This window comes from Pomacea canaliculata, linkage group LG3, assembly GCF_003073045.1.
Source record: "Pomacea canaliculata isolate SZHN2017 linkage group LG3, ASM307304v1, whole genome shotgun sequence".
Taxonomy (NCBI): domain Eukaryota; kingdom Metazoa; phylum Mollusca; class Gastropoda; order Architaenioglossa; family Ampullariidae; genus Pomacea; species Pomacea canaliculata.
The window spans coordinates 40,503,972-40,524,136 of NC_037592.1; the positions used below are offsets into that span (position 1 = coordinate 40,503,972).

Below are 20,165 nucleotides of genomic sequence, written 5' to 3' on the forward strand. Positions count from 1 at the left end.
AGGGGCTTTGCTATGACAAGACATGAACCAGATCGTCCCTGTGTGCGTGACTGGGCTGTGCCCACCCCTTGTTCTTTGTTGCAGAGATGTATAAAAGCAGACCTGAACTGCACTGTGCAGCTTTTTTTTGGCATCACATTCAAGTTCTCAGGCTCTCGTTAAGAAAGGCGCTCGATTGAAATCGGACACAGGTAAGTTCCTTATAATATCTACGCCAGTAGTTATTTTCTCCAAATACTAAGTCTCGTTTACACAATTGATGTCAGGCTTCAATACCAAGTTCCACAGCAAGTCTGATTCTTTATTCTATTGACTTAAAATCTCTCACCTACCAGATTCTGGTGTGATGGTCCGTCGAATAAGTCTAATAAATAATCCGTAATGTCGGCTGATTACCGTCGAATGTGTAGATGCCCCCCGCCCCCCCGGACGTACACACAGTCACTAGCATAGCACTCTCCCTAATTATTCCTAAACACCCGAGAATACGGGCGGGTAGAAGAGATCCACCAGTGCAGAGCAAGGAAGTCCGCAGTCGAGGTGATAGTCAATAAGGTCACCGAGGTAAGATGCCACGGGAGGCAACACGAGAAACCAGGTAGCTCTTTAGGTGTAGTCTTTTGTTGAAGTCTCTAATTTTCCCCTCCCCCCGAACAAGGGGAACGCGAGACGGTGTAAGAACTATCGAATGATATTTCTGATTAGGGATTTCAATGAGGTAATGCTGAAAGTGATCCATAACCATCTCACGAGGAGCTGTTAGTTAAGGAGCAAGCTGGATTTGTGGCCGACAGGAGCACTATTGAGCAGATCTTCAACAGTCAATCCCTATTTCAAAAAGCACTAGCAATATGGCAAGAATGACTACCTCCAATTCATTGATTTGAAAAAGGGTTTCGATAGAGTATGGCACGGGAGGCTATGAGTTGTGTTGCGAACATTAAATGAAGTCCTCTTACGGACCATCAAGGAGCTACACTGCGACCGAAGGAGCTCAATACTCCTTTAAAAATGAAATAAAGCTTTATTACTTCACAAGGTATTGCTTATTTGCCAGTAATATACATATTATAGGTAGATACCTATCCATGTTGACTACAGTAAATAAGTTTTCTCTCACCACACACACATAGGGACAGTGGATATAGTGAGTGCAATTCCTTAGGTCACATGAGGCTAACACATCATCACTGCAAGAAGAATTTACCAAGTGTATGGCACTTGGAATGAATTAAGGTAGCGATTTATTCAGCTAACGGGCATCGAATACCTGCCGCAAGACCGCAACAGTAAGGGTTCACATGTTAACACATGATTAGGAATAGAGAAGATACGCAACGAACGTGAGAGAGTAGGCCGGATGTCACGTGGGCGCAAGTATTCATTTCTGCTTCGTCACTGTCTCCCCAACGACTGAAGAAAAGAGTATGGCTGGTGACCTCTCTTCAGACATAAACAGCTACCCCAGCCTCTCATGGCAGATGATTTTCCCTCACCGACATAACAGACCAACATCTCTTTCCAGTCAGTTTTGCAGACGAGTTCACTTCGTCAGAGTCACGTAGTGTTAGCGTGTCGGCGTGACAGCTAGAAGTACAGCAGCACTATTGCAACGTACCCCACATCATAATTTAAATTGTGAACATCATTAGCGAATAGTGTCAGCTTCAGTGTTCCATTTTAAAGCACAATGATCACTCTTGTGTTGGGGGAAAATCCTTTATATAAATCTTTCTTTTCTTTTTATTATGTCTGTTCTTGTATTCATTGAAGCGTAGAGAACCAGCTACTGCACTTGATCGAAAGTTTTCACGAGCTTGAAGACCCGCTCGTACCCGGCACGACAACAGGGAAAGCTGTTATTTCATCCAAAGGCTAACTAGCTTCGTGTGAGCAGTCCTACCCCATTGTGTAAACAGATTTTTCAGAAAAATGTCTCAAGGTAAGTGCATGTAAGAATGTGTGGGCGCGTGTTTGAGTGTTTGTGTGTGTGTGTCCTGGCTTGCTACACAAGTAACACAATCTGGAAGGTCTCCACTCCTTCTTGTCAAGGGTCTAAGGTCATTTCTATCCTGCTCTCTCTTTGAGTGTGATGCTGCACAATCCCTTCGTCTCTTAATTCTCTACTCTTTACTTTGGGATCTTTATCATGGTCCAATTCCCCATTCATGGTGTCATACCCAGCCTTCTCTGCAGTAGCTTTCATAACTTATCAAAGCCAGTGACCGTCACGCGTAGCCCTGATTCTAATGACTACAATCTGCTTAACTACCGAATTACCCCTTGTCTGATGTAGGCGCCATACCTTGTCTTTTATAGCTGTTACGCTCCGTCATCTATGTAGTTCTTACTGCTAGAGTGATCCCCCTTGTCGTTTCTGGCTATACACAATGGAGTAGCTACCATGCACTCTTACTAAGCCCTTACACGATCAACAAAGGCACTACACCCACACAACAATAAAACACTTACTCAATTTTAACTTAAACCATGCTGAGTGGAATACAACACTTGCATGAGGTCTGTCTAATGCATTCTCATGCAAAAGACAACTAATGACATTATTAACAACACTATAATGGAAGTACGCTCACATCTCGACACGCCTGAACACAGGACGCTCTAAGACGGACACGCTTTCCTAGATTTCACTACATAGATACTCAGAAATTTACTCAGGAGTTCAATCCCGGACGAGCCCCCAAAATGTTACAGCATTCATGAGTTGTTTAGCCGAAACGTCTATACTGGCCCCGAGGAATCGGACACGTAGGCGAGTTTAGTTTTAGTTTATTCCTTGTTGCTTCTTGGAGGAGCATAGGGCCGTACAACACCTTGCCAACGTACCTGGTTTTGGATTGGGAGTTCCTGCTTGTTGTTGAATCTCATGACTTTGGTCTTCTTTCTGTTGACCTTTAATCCAGTCTTCTCTGCTTCTGTTGCTAGCTTACTCAGTTAGGTTTGTGCACGTGAGTGAGAGTTATCTTTAATTCACACTAAGCAGGTCAACATAAGTTACAGGTGAACCATGCGTACAATACTCACACGTCAATCACACAGTTTACCACGTGGCTCAGATGTACCAAAGATAAAACTCCATGTATGATGTAACATATAGAAAGATTTAATGAAAATAAAAACACAACAATTTCTAGGGGGGAGTCCCAGTGCTATCCGTGCTTAGTGTGTTTCCACTATTCCAGTGCTGTTACCTCTCTCTATCTCTACCATTCATTCTCACACACACATCAACTTAGCTCTGATGTTGAACCTGTTCTTGTTATTGTGGGCTCACTATGGTGGCTTCGTGGAGACTAATACTCCAGCCGACAGTCACGGCCCTCTGATGACTTGCCATCTAAAGTGCTGCTCCGCCTGTCCGTCGTTAATCCTACCCAATCTGCCAACCACGTCGCATCAAATGTCTACCTCTCATGGGTAGTGCAAGACATGATCACACAGCCCTTTGCTTTTTATGCGACTGGAGGCAGTCCTGACAGTTCTTTGTCCCTGACTCGCCCCCGTGCTCAAGGTTCTCTTCCTCTTGGCTTAAGACTCTGTCTCGAGGTACACGTGAAGTCAGCCTTAGAGATGCTGAAGTCGCTTCGACTGCTGACCAGTGGCTCCGTCCACTCTGACGTCTTGCCGAGAAGTGACCAGCTAGTTCTCTGTTCCCTATTTTACTTTGCACATTTGCACAGACACAAACATCGAAGCCTGCCATTGGTCATTCACTTACTGTCACGGCATGGATGACTTAACAACACACTCGCGCCAGACAAATGCGAGTTTTTTCAACACACAACAAAACGATTGCCTGAGGCTGCCCAAATCATGTTTATTTCGTTGCCATTTTAGTTACAAGTGTGTGTGTGTACGTGAAAGAGAGAGAGAAAAAAAGAAAGAGAAAAGATTAAAAAGAGTTTCTGAATGTGAGCATGTACTCGAAACTTTTTTTGATTCATGGGGTAATCTTAGCAGAAATACAGTTCTGCTGCATGTGACAAATATGAAGTGATTTTGTAAAAATATGTTTTGTGTAAAGTTTGTATACGTCTCTGTTTTGTTCTTTCGAGTGAAGTTGGAGACTTTGACATTAAGCAGTGGGCAGCAGACAACAACCTAAGTCAAGAAACACTTCAAGGATTAATGGTAGAGGGCTATGATACTATACAGACTTTAACTCTCCTAACCTCAGAAGATGCCTTGCAAACATTCAGAAGAGAACAACGACTTCCACTTGCAAAAGTCTCTCTTTTGAAAGAAGCTGTCCTGAAACTACAAGGAGAGCGCGACTCCAGTAAGCACCATTTAGGTCTAATGTATATTCTAATTAAATATTTGTTTTGCTCTTTATTTATATATAATTTTTTTTGTAAAGTTCTGCTTCGTAACGTACTCCCCAAAAATCAGCTATTAGCTCCATACAGTTACTCATTTAAATTTAGTACAAGAAAACAAAAACTGTATTTTTTAAAAATCACACCAAATCCATAAAAAAATTATATTTATAATGATGTGTCACTTATCGGTTGTCTTTATTGTAAGCTAATAGGCCTAACGACTGAAACACTACCATTTGAAAAGTTCGCACGCGGGCCTTAGGCTCGTGGTCGTTTATAGAAAGAGTTAAATGTAAAGAAAATTTTGTGTTATTTAATCATTTATTTAGTGCAATATCCCGACCAGCAGACAAGCTCATTGTCTAAACCAGTGGTGCGATCTTTTCTCGCTTGAAGGCCGAACTAGACATGATATAAAATGTTACAGGCCAGAACATGGAGTTTTTGGGTGGCTTCAGAATTGTGTATATAAATATATTAACAGTGGCATAAGGCTGCTTATTTCATTAGCAGACGAGAAGCATTAATTTCCACACAGTGCCAGAAAGTTCTGGCTGTGACAGAGCTACATTGACAAGACCAAAGGCTGTAGGTGTTTCTGGTAACACACACACTGAGACAAGACAAAAGATCGCAGTCTATCCTCATCATGGGGAACCGTTAAGCCAGGAATCGAAATTTGTCCAAAGTCAGTTCTGGATGTAAAACATAGTAGTTGTCTTTTGCACTGTTTTTAAATACCTTGTCTATAAAGAATACTCTTAAACTTTAATATATTATTTGTTCTATAACTGCATTAACAAAATTTGTCTATGGTATTATGAGACCAGATGACTTTTCTAGAGAAATAATGCAGTTTGATTCCAACAAGAGGGTTAAAGCGGTCTACTCATTCAGTAACGAATATATTGACAATCGAGTTGTAAGCATTTTATAAAATACAGTGATACCTCGGTTCTCGAACGCCTTGACTTTCGACCAAATCGGTATTCGACCAGGAAATTCGAGAAAATTTTGTCTTGGAATTCGAACAAATATTTGGAACTCGAACATCCGAACGTCCGAGATGAGCCGAGTTGAGCCGAATGGCGTTCATTCGGCCCAGCGCGCCTTGCTTGCGTCATCAGTGACAATAACCATCCCCCTTCCCTCCTCCCTCCACATTCATTCCCTCCCTCCATAAAGTTTGGTACAGGTACAGTAAATGAAACACAATTTACTGTACTGTACAGTACATTTTTTTGTTTTTGTTTTAATAAATACACGTTTATTTCTTATTTCTTGTTGAGACTCATGTTTTTCTACATATTATATACAAATTAGGCCAGTAAATAGGCATTTTCTGGGGCTTGGAACGAATTAATCCAGTTTCCATTATTTCCTTTGGGTTTCATTGCTTCGGTTCTCGAACAATTTGGTTCTCGACCGTCCTCCCGGAACGAATTATGTTCGAGAACCGAGGTATCACTGTACTGGGAAAATAGTTCATGATTACAAGTACAAGGGGCCTGGAGAGGTCTTCCACGGGCCAGTGCTGGGTCTAGGCGGACCTGTTACAACACATTACACAATCACTCCTTCGCATCCTCACAACCACAATGATGGCGAGATAGCAAACAGACAATATAATTAAAATAAAATTAAAATAAAAAGACAGTGGTATTATTTATGACTGTAAAGCGAGAAAAAAACTAATATTTATCAGTGTGTGTATGCCTTCGGCTTGAGATGAAGGTTGGATGCATGCATAGTTGTCCAATGACGTCCACAGTCTCACACAGCCAAGGGGAAGTATACTTGTGTGTTCCGGCATGTACCCGTATGTGTCTTGTCTGTCCCGTAATGGACGTTCATTGCTTGTCCCTCAACGTTTCCGTTATTATTATTTACTTAATATACATTGATGTTGCCGTGAAAAAACATAGGTTTACTTAAACCGGCGGTCGTTGGCGGGATGAAATGACTTTTCTAACCCCTGCCGTTGGTCGATGCAGTCGTGGTATTACACTAAACCCGTTTGATAAAGGACAATATATCTGCCTGGGTGACACCATCTTGAATGTTTAAATACAGCTGCAATTGGTAGTAAAATTGCAGAGGTAGCAAAAATTTTCCTACATGTATAATCAACTCCTGACATGTAATATTCATATGTAATTCGCGAGAGCCAGAGACAAATATCAGTTCTACACCTAGATTTTGAAGCAGCAAAAATTAATGGAAACAGAAAAGCTGTTAAATTATCACTTAGTAAGCTGTTGCTGCTGTGCTTAACATCTGTAAAATACAAATATCAAAAGACAGAATTTTTTCATAGCAATTGAAAATGTTTTAAGTTAATGTTCTATGGTGGTTATACCTTTCTGTCTACAGTTGTTCCATGTGTTCCCGATAAGCCATTGCTATGTCACAATGTAGTCGTTCTTCTCGGCCTTAACCTGCATATCGTTTATGGTTAATTTTGACAATCTTGTAAATTTAGCACATAATTGTCATGCTTCTCTTTATTTTCGTTTTAAAGCGCAATGCGAATATTTAAGAAATGGTGCTATCTAAATCTACTTTATTGTTATTATTACTACAAATTGATAAATTGGATATAGAGGCTACCATTAAAATAGTCTCTTGTTTTAACAGGGTAGAGATAAAAACTGATGATCAGATAACCGCTGTACACGAGGACACTTTGCGTAACATTTCACGCATCAAGATGTACTTCGAGTCCAAAGTTTTCTTGTTCCTGGTCTCAACAAATAATGATCTGTACATTAACAGGAGTCAGAAGCATCAGTGAAGACACAAGCTCACAAGACTCCTCATTGTCACGTGAACACGAGGCTACAGCAGGGAGACGCCATGACGAGGACGGACCCTCATTTCAGGAAGCTAGAATGTATTTTGAAAGTGGCAAAGGTTGGAGCTTGGCGTTTAATAGCCAGTGTTGTTTCTGACGGTTTTAAAGTTATGTTCTATTTTGAATGAAGCATGAATCTTGTAAAAAATATTTACGTAAGATCATTTTTGTCCCTTCACCTTTCATTGGTAAATACCAAACTTGAAGAAAAAATTGTGGAATGGTTTAGTGATACGCAAGTCACCGTCTGTGTATATAATTCTCCAGACATACGTACATTTTCTAATATTTCAGGAAATTTTTTAGATGTCCTATTCCATAGAGAACTAAAGAGAGACGAAATGTATGACATATTATGTATGTGGATCACTATAACAATAATGCTAAGGGCTTAGGCACTTTTACAGGTAGTAACAAGCCGCTTACTATGAGCAATAAAAAGCTCGTGTTTATAAAATAACATTCACACTAATCAAGTGTGTTTTCAGACCTAAATGAGAATGCAAGTTTACCAAAGAAAGTGACATGCGATGAATCTGAGGACGGTAAGTGTGCTAGTCTTTGGGGAAACATCATCGTAAACGATTGGAAGGAAAAACGTCTTTATTATAACATAGCCAACAGTAAACACACGTGCACATGTCGGTGGATAAGTATGCATCTAACTGTGTGTGTGCGCGTGTGTGAGAGGGAGAGATTATCAGAGGCTTTAATGCTTAATTTGATTTATGAGACAAAATGTGATAGTGATAAGTATGAATAACGATGGACAGCTGACAAGAAGTGTTTTGTACTTTTGTAGATGACCTGAAGGACTGGGCAGCAAGGTCTAAGCTCACTACAGACACAGTTCAAGCTCTCAGAACAGACGGTTTTACCTCTTTGGAACTGATTAGGCTTCTGACTCCAGATCATATTACCAACATTCAAAAAGCACACAATCTACCATATGCGCAGGTTTTAGCCCTTCTAAATGCAGTTAAACAATTACAGGAGGTTAGTTCTGCAGGTCATGCACTCAACAAAAGCGAGTACAGTGAAAACACACTGGAAAAACAACCAATGTTTAATCGCAAACAAGGTCAGAAAATTACTCCAACAAGTCTACCAGTGAAAGGTATAGTGAATCTAAACTTTTCCCAAGTAATCTATTTTCTGACATCCTTGATTACTAACACATTCATATACATTGTATTATATGGGATAATCCTTAATGTGCTAGAATTTAGTAAAAATATTGGAACCGCATGTATTGCAAATTCAAGCTAAGCTACAGGAACTGACCAAAGTAGTAGAAGTTTGAATACGATACCCTGTTAGTTTCATTTATTCATTTATCTTTTGACTAGCACCAGATGAGGATGAGATAAGCTGGCTGGCTGACACAAGTTCAGGGACAGAAGGTAAGCTACTTCTGGTATCCAACGGGATCCACTCAGTCGTTCACACAGCAGCCAGGAGTTAGCGAAAAAACCGCATAGTTGCCCATGCACTGTAGATTGAATAAATATTTCACACAGGAAGGAAGGAAGATTCATACAAATTCCAGACAATCGCTTCTCACTCACTTTCACTTCTCCTGTCCACCCACTGTCTTCTCCTTTTCTTAGCTCCTTCTCTCTTCTTTTTCTTGTTTTACATAGCATCTTTCACCAAAAGGTATTTTCACAGCTGATACCTTTGCTTCTTGAAGAAGTACTTAGATTAAACAACATTTCAATATAACTAAATGGTCACATTTCCTTACTGTGATTTTTTTTTTGTGTGTAGAAATGGAACAATGGGCACAAAGAGAAAAGCTTGCTCCTGGAACCCTGAGCAAACTGAGAGAACAGGGTTTTGAATCCTTGGAAGATCTCTTTTTTTTGACATCAGGAGAAATAAATGATATGTGCCCTGATCACCTTACAAAGGCACAATGTTTGCGCCTGGTAAAGGCCGTGGAGAGACTAAACGTGGAGAAATCCGCAGCCACTATTATGGGTAGTGACAATTTTGATCATCATCAAGTTCAAGCTAAATCATCTCAGAAATATGAAGGTATGGTAAACATTTTATTGTGACTATGAAGAGGAGAGGAAATAGAGAAAAAGAAATTATAGAAACATAAATAACTGTCAAACTATGGTTTTATGTAACGCCTGTGCTTTTTAACATTCTCCCTCTCACTCAACAATTTGACATTACAAGCTGACATTTCTTCCCCATGTCGATCAACCTGTCGGGAATGGGTACCTGACTCCATGGATGTATAGGAAAGATAACATAACAAGTAAGAAAAGATAACCACTTCCATCAAAGAAGCTGGCCCCGAAAACAAGTACCTCCATCACTTCATTCCTTGACGGCTTTAAGTTCAGTCTACGTTCACTTTTTTAATCTTTGCAAACAGACGGTCTGGGTCTTCTTTGAGATCCCTACTTTCATTTCTTCCTCTTAATCGACAAAGTTAATTTATATTGTGTGTGTGTGTGCTCGTATATCTTTGTAGAGAGCTGAATTGAGTGTAGAACCATTTTTAGACTAGTCAGATAAGCATAATGTACTGCATGTAGATTAACTGATATGAATACATCCCACAAATTACTTAGAAGACGGCTCATTGACGATGCAAATGTGATTGAATATAAAGAATGCAATGCCAATTTATCTTGCCTTCTTTTTCGCCAGGTTACAAATGGTTTCATTTAGAGATTATTGTGCAAATGTCTTGGTACATTCTTAGACAGTTGACAGCATCCACTGCTATGTCCTAACATGACGGCTCAGCGGTGTTAAATGTTGCTAGTGGTGGTGAAATTAGTTTCAATTTTCAGTTGACATTAATCCTCACTCGTTTTAAACTCTGATGTTTAATATTTTATCTGTTATGCAGAAATGAAACAATGGGCACACAGAGTAAACCTTCCTCTTGAAATACTGAAAATACTTGATAAGGATGGCTTTACATCCTTGGAAGATCTCTCTTTCCTGACATCAGAAGAAATAAAGCAGTACTCAGATAAACATTTGCTAACAAAGGCACAGTCTCTGCGTTTGGATAAGGCCGTGAAGGGACTGAACATGGAGAATAGCCAAGCGATGGCTTCATTCACTGAAAATGTCGAAAGTAACAAAGAGCGATTTGAAGGTAAGGTAAGAAGAGGTGGTAAGTAGGCAGACGACAAAGTATTTTACATGATCACTGTGAAACGTTACAAAAGACTTAAGAGATGCTCAAACTCCGTAAAGTCTGCAAAAACTGTTTGTTAACAAGATTCAAAGACTTTCTGGCCTCACAAGAGAAGTCTTCACATTGAATGTATTGTGCATGTTTTTTTCCCGTTTTAAAATCTTTCTATACGTTACATCACACGTAGAGATTTGCAGGGGTAGGGGCTCGTGAGCCAGGTGATAAACTGAGTGATCGACGTGTGGTTAGCTCTAAAAGCCAGGAATAGTGCAACAATGAACCTGCTAACAACGCCCGGAGTTCCTGGCCGAGAAGAACAACGCCGAACTGGAACAACCTCCATTTTCACTTTATCTTGCTCCATGTGACTTTTTTCTTTTCCCCAAATTCAAAGGAATAATCAAGAAAACGTTTTTAATAGGCGTGAAAGCCATCATGAAAGCCGTAATGATGAAGTTTAGGGGCCAATCCAGAACAATCTTTCCAGCAGTGCATGAAAGAATGGAACAGATGGATGGAAAAGACTCGAAAGCGGCGGGTTGGGGGGGGGATTAGTTTGAATGAGAAATCATGCATTTTGCTGTTAGGAGTTAAAATAAATTGTGACACCAGTCTCGTTACTTGTATATACACATCGTAGACTGCAAGCGACAAATAAGTTCCTGTAGATACAGAAAAGAGAAGTAACAAGAGAGTTTGTAGACTGAAAAGTCAGGTAGTGACGGATTGCTCTGGAATTACGTTGTTGATAGTAGACAACAACCTTCAATATTATAACAACATAATGGTACTTTTTTCCTTTTGTACTCTTTATTTTTGCGGAAGATATTTTGTAATGATGTGCATGGTTGTATTCTTACATGTGTAAAGACTCTTTTACAGGTCTTCGACTCCTGCTGGTGGGTAAGACTGGGGTTGGTAAAAGCAAGACTGGGAACACGATACTTGGCAAGAACAAATTTCAGACCTCTGTGGGATTCAGTTCTGAGACATCAACGTGTCAAATACACCAGGGCCTGGTCTTCGATATGAAAGTTGAGGTACGTTTATGCATGTTTACATAATAATAGAAAGTAAAATTAATTATCAGTCAGTAGCAACGCAAACAAGTAAACACGCTCAAGCTCACACTGTGTGAAAGGCCTGAACAATTTAGAGTAGCAGACAGCAAATGAGCAGCTTTGACAATTTATTCTTTGTGACATTCGATATATTATTTCGGAAAAAATTTGCTTGTTTCTCGCTATGGAAAACAGTACAGAGTTGGTACACACGAATCTAGTACAATCTCATATTAGCAAAAATTACTAATTCGTGATACTTTAAAATTCTACTTGTACTGGTATTTTATGTACATTTATTCTTTAAACTTCTCTGAAATTCTCTGATTGTCTAAGACGTCTTTATTTTAAAGTAATACAGACAGAGAGGTTTTGTGTACATTGTTAGTTCACCATTGTAAGAAATATCACAGTGGTATTTTAGCTTTTGGATACCACAGTTATTTGGATAAACGCCGCAAAATAAGGTGTATTTTCAGAAAATACAGATTCCAGCTTCGTGAAAACTATCAAAAATTCAGGCTTATTCAAAAAAGACATGTTGAAGACAATATATTATAACAAGACTAAAAGATCGTTAGCACAGAATTTGTGTTAATTCTGCTGTTGCTACTGCAGACCCTGGCTGGTCTGGTCCTTTCTGCCGTTTGTTACAATCCTGACACAAATGTCTATCGTACTTCTGCCATTTTTGAAAATACAGGATCCACATCGTTAAGGTTGCTTACATCCTCGAGCTGTACTCCAGTCATCTATATCTCTGCTTTACTCTGTCTGTTGGTGTTGACCATGACTGTTCTTGTCAGTCCTAGTTTCCACAGCAAATTCCCACCGAAGGAAATGGAGGCGGGGTGGCTGTTGCGGCTTTCTTTAATGGTGTTTCAAAATGTTCAACAAAACAAGAGAACGAAGTCATCTTTGACGAACTCCCGCTGTTGTCTGAGAGAAATCTCGAAGTGGAATGTTGAGTAGTACTGCGCTCTATAAGCTCTTGTGTTGCAATTAGATGATTTCAACGATGCTTCTTTGTGTTAAACTGCCCATCACTGCCAAAGATAATTTCTGACTTTTATTTTAACACGACAGTGTTTTTCCCTGTTGTCTTAATGGCCGAAAATTCATAAAAATGTAAAACTACACAAAGTCGACCCTAAGCACTTTAGATGATCCTTTTGCTACTTTTGCTGTTTTCAAGTTAAAAGCCGTTTTGTGGTAGTTATTCGCACATGGACCCACGACTTGACCTCAACAATTCACGATTACAGCAGTTTAGGCATAATTACTTTGATAAAAATCAGTAAAACATAATACAACGAGAGCCATTTGATGAATTATCTTCTTACGTTTAGGGAACTTTTCTTGCAAATGAAAATGAAAGTGCTGCAGACATAGGCGAAGACAAACATTTTCTGGGGAGACTGCAGGAGCAGAATCAGTCTTACGTCGACATTGCTGATCCACACATCTTAAACTTGAGTAACGGCAATATCGTGTACATGTGGCAGTAGAAATCGTATAAATGAATAAAAAGTGGCTTCAACATAGATATCATTTCTAGAACGCATAACATGACATAACAGATGCACAAATAACTGAATAAAAGACACAAAACTTGACGCAGATCAACAGGCAGATAAGAAAAATGAGGGAGAGCAGTCTCCCTCTAACCAGTTAGGCAAAGGGACATCACTGACTATTGCCAATGATTTACCTATTTCAAGAGAAAAAGGGCATAAAGTTTTTCCTTTCGTATAATTTTAATGCTTTTAGGAATTTTCTAAGAACTCTCGCTTTCAAATCCCTTAAAATACTGAAGGAGAAAAAGTACACTTGTTCAGCCTTATTCACAACAAACCATCTACATGTACACTTGCTTGACCACTATTGCTGTACACAGCTTTGCTTGAACAGAAACAATTTTAAGTTACGAATTCAGCTGACAAACATTCACTATTAATTTCGTTAGTCTTTGATGGCTAGAGACGAACTTTCAGTAATTTGCTTTTAATTACAGATCACTGATTCTCCAGGACTCTTTGACACAAAAGAAAGAGATTATACCTTTGCTGAGAAAGTTGTGCAGACAGTGGCTCTCATGCATCCCGGCGCTCACGCCTTTCTGTTCATATTAAGAATTGGACGCTTCACAAAGGAAGAGGAGGGAACCTACATGCGCCTCAAAGCGATATTTGATGAACAAGTCACTAAGTACATGGTCATTGTGTTTACTGGAGGAGACAACCTGACTGCTAATGGCGAGACTATTGAGGACATTATCAGAGAAGCGCCTAAGGGACTAAAAGACATTTTGCATGCTTGTGGAAAAAGATACATTGTCTTTGACAACATGGCAGCTGACAAAAAGCCGCAAGTGCGTCGTTTGCTTGACATCGTGACAAGAATGGTAAAAGAAAATGACAACCAATGCTATGCCTGTCCAAAATATATGTTGGTCAAAGATAAAATGGAGGAAGAAATTCAGAACAGAATGATGGCAGTAGAAGAGAAAGAAATTCAAAATACACGCTACATCAAGGAACTCGAGACAAAAACGAAATTATTGGAAGAAATGGCCAAAAAAGCTAAGGATGATTTTGAGAAACGAGAAAAAGAGCGCGAGAAACAAGCTGCCGATCTTGAACAAAAGGTAGAAAAACGAATGCAGGTGTTGTTGGAACAAGCAGAGCAAAGCAGGATGGGTGATAATGAGTTAGAAAAGCGAATGAAAATTCTTGAAAAAGAGAAAGAGGACATGTTGAATAAATTAAAAAAGCAGCAAACTGAAGATCGTAGGAAAATGGAAGAAGAAGAGCAAAAACGAATTAAACGCAGTGAAGCTGTCATGGAAGAAATGAGAAAGGCCCGAGAAGCAAAAGACAAGGCTTATGAAGAAGAAATGAGAAGATTCAAAGAGAGCATTGCGCAAAACGAGCAAAGAGGTGTCCTTGGTACAGTGACTGACGGCTTGTCGTGGATTTGGAGTACTGTAACCAGTCCATTTCGAAGCTAAAAATAAGGGAAAAAAATTAACTCGCTGCTAGTGACGAGAGAAACGAATTGTGAAATGTTGTTGCCATCTGGAAATGAGGATATCAGAGGCGGCGTTAGGAACCGTTAAGAAAACGCGGGGTCTGGGGCCGACCATCCGCGCGGGGCCGGGGTAATGGAGTACGTGTATCACCATCCCTGATATGATGCTGGAAGCACTGATTTATATACAGTTAGATAGGCTGGATCAATTTCACGAAATAAGGCACGAATTTAGTGTTTTAATTGTTCGTTACCTTTCCCACCGTTTGTGACAGTAGCGGTTTTTTCTTAAAGCGAAATAATATGGTGACGATAACTTAATAAACTGCTTGTTATTATTGTCGGGTTTAACGTGAAGACATGGGTTCAATAATTTGATTAATTAGAACTTAGACGTGTTTTCTGAACGTCAATTTTTTGTTACAACTTTTTAACACAGCTAGCAATAAGTCATAAAGATGACATCGGGGCTGAAGCGCGGGGCCCCTTCGAGAGCGGGGCCTGGGGCGGCCGCCCCATTTGCCACCCCCTAACGCCGCCGCTGGAGGATATTGATAGCGACCATTGTGTGTGTATACAATATTTTTTTCTCTTCAGAAGTGTGAATAAGTAAACTTTCATGTAATACAGCATGTATTGTACTTCAACAGGGGTGTGTGTGTGTATATATAAGCTTCATTAGCTATGATTATTAATTTTATAAGTTTACTGCTTCACTTAACTATTAATTTTCAAAAGTAGATGAAAGAAACTGACTTTGTATTTAACTTATGATTTTATTTTTATTGACTGCAAGACTTTTAACTCAACATCATTACACGTTCGTGTCATTTGGTTTTTAATGTTCATTTTCTTTATTGATCTGTTACATAAATTTAACCTCAAGGTGACAGTTTTGTTTATGTCTAAAAGCATACTGGTGTTTTATAAAGACAAAATTCTATATTTTTTATTTGTCTTTTAAGTAATATGCATCCCTTCCTGTATCTCCTAACTTGTGTCCTGTGCCACTAATGTTTCAATTTATTTGTACTTACATGCCTTTAACCAAATTAAACAAATATTTATTGCCAAACTATATTTCTTGCATATGTTTTAACATTTTTAATGCGGTCTTATACATACTTCAGGTCTATAAAGTTATTAGTCTCAATACCGATGAACGATGACAATGTCGGCCTCATTGCCGCCCTGAGATTGTTTAGTACATCCACTAAGATGACAAGCTTGACCAAGGTTTGAGGAAACAGGCTGTGAACTTAGATTGTTAACCAAAATCCTAAACTCCCACTTTTTGTCTCCAAATGTGTTTTTGTTTTGTTACCTTGAACACAAAGTAACTAAAGTGTAGAAATTAAATGCGATATGCTGGCAATGCACAGGCTGATGTTCTATAATATAATGATATTAATGTTGTCTTACTTTTTCATTTGTAACACTTTAATATTGAAGTATCCAACAAACTATTTTCGTGATTAAAGTTCTCTGAGTCACAGTTAATTATCAAGCATAGTTGCCCATAAATATATTTAATTCAGTCTTTGTATTGCAGTGTATAAACTAACATATACCAGCGTGAAAAACTGTAACAATAAAAAGCTAAAGAAGCATTAGACCATTTGTTATGTGTTATGCTTCTAGTGTTTTGATGATTGTGTGTTTGTAAGACCTTCCACCTTTCAGTCTGATAATAATTAAATGCATAGAATATATCTTGTATATTTACCAATGTTCACTTATACTGTTACAATGTTCATCACAACATTTATCAATCACTCTGGTATAATTGCATAGCTATTAGATTTTCATGATTAGGAGGAATACAGACAGCTGAAGTAAGTCACCATAAATCTCAAGTGCAGAGAACACTAAGAATTATCTTCTCTGCCCAGTAGTTGTTGTTTCTCTGTGTTGCAAACCAGGAGAGGAGAACTGGATTTTTACGCCGAGCCAGCAACTAAGGCTATATTACGGCAAGCAGCCAGCCCTGTAAACAGATGCCACGTGCAGAGAAAGAACAGCGTGCCCAAGACGAGAACTGAACTCTGGGCAGCCAACCTTCACTGTATTGGTGACAGTCGCTAACAGTTGCGCCACTGGGCCGCTTGTGTTACAAACGAGATCACAGGAATGGACTGAATTGTCGTTTAGCAAGCTTTGTATAATACTGATGATGACTAGACTCACATTTAAAGATTTCCCAAATAATTACCTCGATTCACATTCATGTCAAAAATGGACTGTGTGAGTTTAATCTTCCCGAGAAGGATTTGTCCGACTTACCGAAATGGTAAGCAGCGAGAAATTATTTAGAATACAAAATGAGTATTTACCAAACATAAAAACACCGTGTATGGACTTTATTACATGTACTACTTGTCTTTTCTTTTTTCTTCACACGTGTTCCTTCTCATAACAAATCACGAAGACCTGTACAGGGGCTTCACGTTTTCAGTTATCGGGAGTTTTTGATTATCCACGTCCGTACACACACACACTTACACAGACACACACACACAGACACACACACACACACACACACACACACACACACACACACACACACACACACACACACACACACACACGCACACGCACACGCACACACACACACAAACACACACAAACACACACACACAAACACACACACACAAACACACACCCTTACAAAGACACTTCTGTACAGCTGGTGCTGGCTATGCGAACACTGCAGACTGCTGAAGGTGGTCTCTTCTTTGTTCTCCCCTTACTTTACCCCAGTAATATCTTATCTAAGCAATCACTCACATTCCCAGTTTCACACATTCCAATCTCCACAATGTCTTTCTTCTCCGACAATTAGTTTGAGAATGACGAAGGTCAATTCTCAACATCTACAGGGATTACAACGAACATTTTGTTCAGTCATGCGCTCTTCCACAAGTGCTCACTACCATGATTCGTAGTCCCGAGAGCCACCGTCGTAGGTGTTTAAAGAACTGCACATCCTCCAGCTGTTGTCTGTTAACTCAGATTTCTGCCTTGCTAACCAGATGATGTTCGATACATGATCGTACTCTACTCAGACGAGGTGTCGGACGTGTACACGTGACTCAAGACAAAGTTAGACGAGGAGGTCACCAAGTACATGCTGATGGTCTTCACACAGGGAGATGCTGTGAGACAAAGCAACAAGATAATGGAACTTGCTGGCCTCGGCTCCATCTCACCTGGCACAGGTGCTACAGGAGTGCGAGTACTACTATGGGCTGTTGGTAGGCATACAAACGGGCAACAGTTCACAGACAGACAAAATGCACTAATACAGCGACAAAGACCAAATCTTGAAACTTGTGCTAAGAGCATGCTCAGTAGGAGTGTGAGTAAACGCTCTATAAATCCTCATTTATCATTATTTCTATAAATGTGCTGGCTTAATACATACAAGGAGGGAGAATGTGGACAAACATCTATTGTAGTATAAAAAATACGAAGAAACTGTGTATAAGGAATGAAACAGAAAAAGATAAATCTGGTTGCACATTAAAATCAATGTAAAATGTGAAGTACACAGAAACCTAAGAAGACAACAGGGAATAGTAAGAGCAAGCTCAAAGGTGAGAGAGAGAGACCGAAAGAAAGACAAAGAAAGAGCAAGAAAGTTTCTCAAAAAAGATCGCCAGGGTGGTTTCCTAAAACGACTGCACGTGTTCAGATGTCGAAATGCTGTGTTTTACCAACGTGTGTTTTTGGGAAATCGCGAACATGTCCTCTATGATCCCATACCGGGCCTGGAAAGGACAGTGGGCGTACCTTGACAAGAAACAGTGCACGGAGACACCTTAGTGGACCTAAAATGTTATACTGACGGAAGTTGGCTGATTGATGATTGTTTGCACTCTGCCAAAGCAAACATATCAAAAGATTGGAGCATGGTCCTCCCTTCTTTACAGAGATTATAATGCGCTCCCGGATGTGTGTGTGAGAGAGAAATTTATCTTTTTGAGAGTGAGGCACGAATCGTCTAAAGACGCTTATCTTTCAGCACTGTGAATTGCAAACATGTTATAAATTTTAGGGGACAGATTTTTCAGAAACTGGCCCCACACGACGCTTTGTTCTCAATGGACAGCAATAATTTGCGGGTCGAAATCTTATCACGAACAATTTTTCACTGTGCAAACAATTTTTTTTTGAAAACCAGCTACGAAATGACTTCCTGGGGAATGTTAGCATCCCAAGCACACGTCAAGCTCACAGTTTTCGGAAAACACAAAGTTATTAAATGTATTAGTGCTTTCACACCTTTCTCTGGCATATAAGACCGTGGTGTGCAGTGACAACAGTGTAGTTACTTCGTCTCTGGGACATCGTCCTGAAATAGTCTGACACAATGGCTCTCAGCAAGCCTTCTGTAGGTGGGTGTGTCTTTTTGTATTTATTTTGTTACGTGTTTAAACAGTTTAAGATAACTTGCGAAACGATATTTTCTTTATTTAATTTACAATAAATCCAACACATTTTATAACATTCCTTCAAACATTCCGGGCAATTACTGTTTATAAACACAAAATCAGAACTAGGTGGCTGCATACAGTCTGTTTTGAGGTAACTCATATTTTAGTGATTATTATTAGCAAGGGTTAATGGCTCAAGGGTCAACTGCATTCAGGTTTTTATAACCATGTCCGTGGTTCTGAACCCTTGTGTCTATGACATCTGTGCACCTGGAGAAAACTGCGAAATAGCCCTTTATCCTCAGAGAGGAGTCACCTTTGACCTCTATACCTGTAACTTTACTGTCGACGACGAAGGTTCAGGAAGACTGTAGATTGCATATATTGTGATGGCGATCATGATGTTTATAACAAGAGTAGATACACTAACAGGTCCACAGTCAGCTCGTAACTTTTGAGACCAGCCCTGTGATTTCTTTGTGCCCACCGTGAGTCTGTCCTTCATGGTGGAGTCAAGTTCTAGATAAATCAACTTTATTACTAATATAAAACCTAGCCTCACGCTTCCGTATGTTAAATGTGCTGAAAAGTCATTACTAGTTGTATTTTTTATAAATTCTACCATGGAGATGGGGATATAAGTAACACAGACACAGCAACTGCTAACGGAGTTTCAAAGATAGTTATGTCATCTTTAATGAACAAGATTCTTATTTTGAAGGGACTAACATATCGTAAACTCATTTAAATGAATAAATTCCAGTCGGTCTACCTAACCTTCGTATAGTTTTTACTATCCTTCAATCGAAATTTTATTAATAAATGAAATCATGTGCATCATTTATGGATGGTAGATGTCAGATAGGAATAAATGCTGGCATGCTTGTGTTTATGGTTAGAACTTGATATATAAGACTGACTCCGACTCTATTAGACTGCTTTAGTACGGATTTCACAGGTCGGAGTGCTTTCTTCTTACTACGGATGGGTTGAAAACATTAGCGTAAAACGAGGAATAAAGAACGAAGAAACAATACATTCCTCCTCATTTAAAGGAGGGTAATATTAAAAGAGAAAAATCCGTTCTTTTGTCACCTAAACAGATCAGACACTTCGTTTTCTACTCGTCGGGAAAACTGGATCCGGCAAAACTTCAACGGGAAACACAATATTTGGAGAAGAACTCTTTGACAGCGACTACAACTTTACCTCAGTCACTAGCACCTGGACTCTTCGCCGCAAAGAACGAAATGGGATGTTGATTGAGGT

At 39.5% G+C, this 20,165-nt stretch overlaps 1 protein-coding gene across 1 annotated transcript in view; it reads left to right on the plus strand.

Annotated features, from left to right (window-relative positions):
* Positions 1-20,165, plus strand: part of LOC112559684 — a 22,370-nt gene continuing 2,205 nt past the window's right edge. The window contains exons 1-13 of the mRNA XM_025231017.1: positions 1-191; positions 1,774-1,942; positions 4,082-4,300; positions 7,119-7,256; positions 7,686-7,742; positions 8,000-8,314; positions 8,547-8,600; positions 8,968-9,237; positions 10,073-10,327; positions 11,252-11,409; positions 13,445-14,435; positions 19,077-19,253; positions 20,000-20,163. Of these exons, the coding sequence (XP_025086802.1) occupies positions 1,933-1,942; positions 4,082-4,300; positions 7,119-7,256; positions 7,686-7,742; positions 8,000-8,314; positions 8,547-8,600; positions 8,968-9,237; positions 10,073-10,327; positions 11,252-11,409; positions 13,445-14,435; positions 19,077-19,253; positions 20,000-20,163 (2,808 nt within the window). The 5' untranslated portion in view covers positions 1-191; positions 1,774-1,932. The remainder of the gene's footprint in view (positions 192-1,773; positions 1,943-4,081; positions 4,301-7,118; positions 7,257-7,685; positions 7,743-7,999; positions 8,315-8,546; positions 8,601-8,967; positions 9,238-10,072; positions 10,328-11,251; positions 11,410-13,444; positions 14,436-19,076; positions 19,254-19,999; positions 20,164-20,165) is intronic.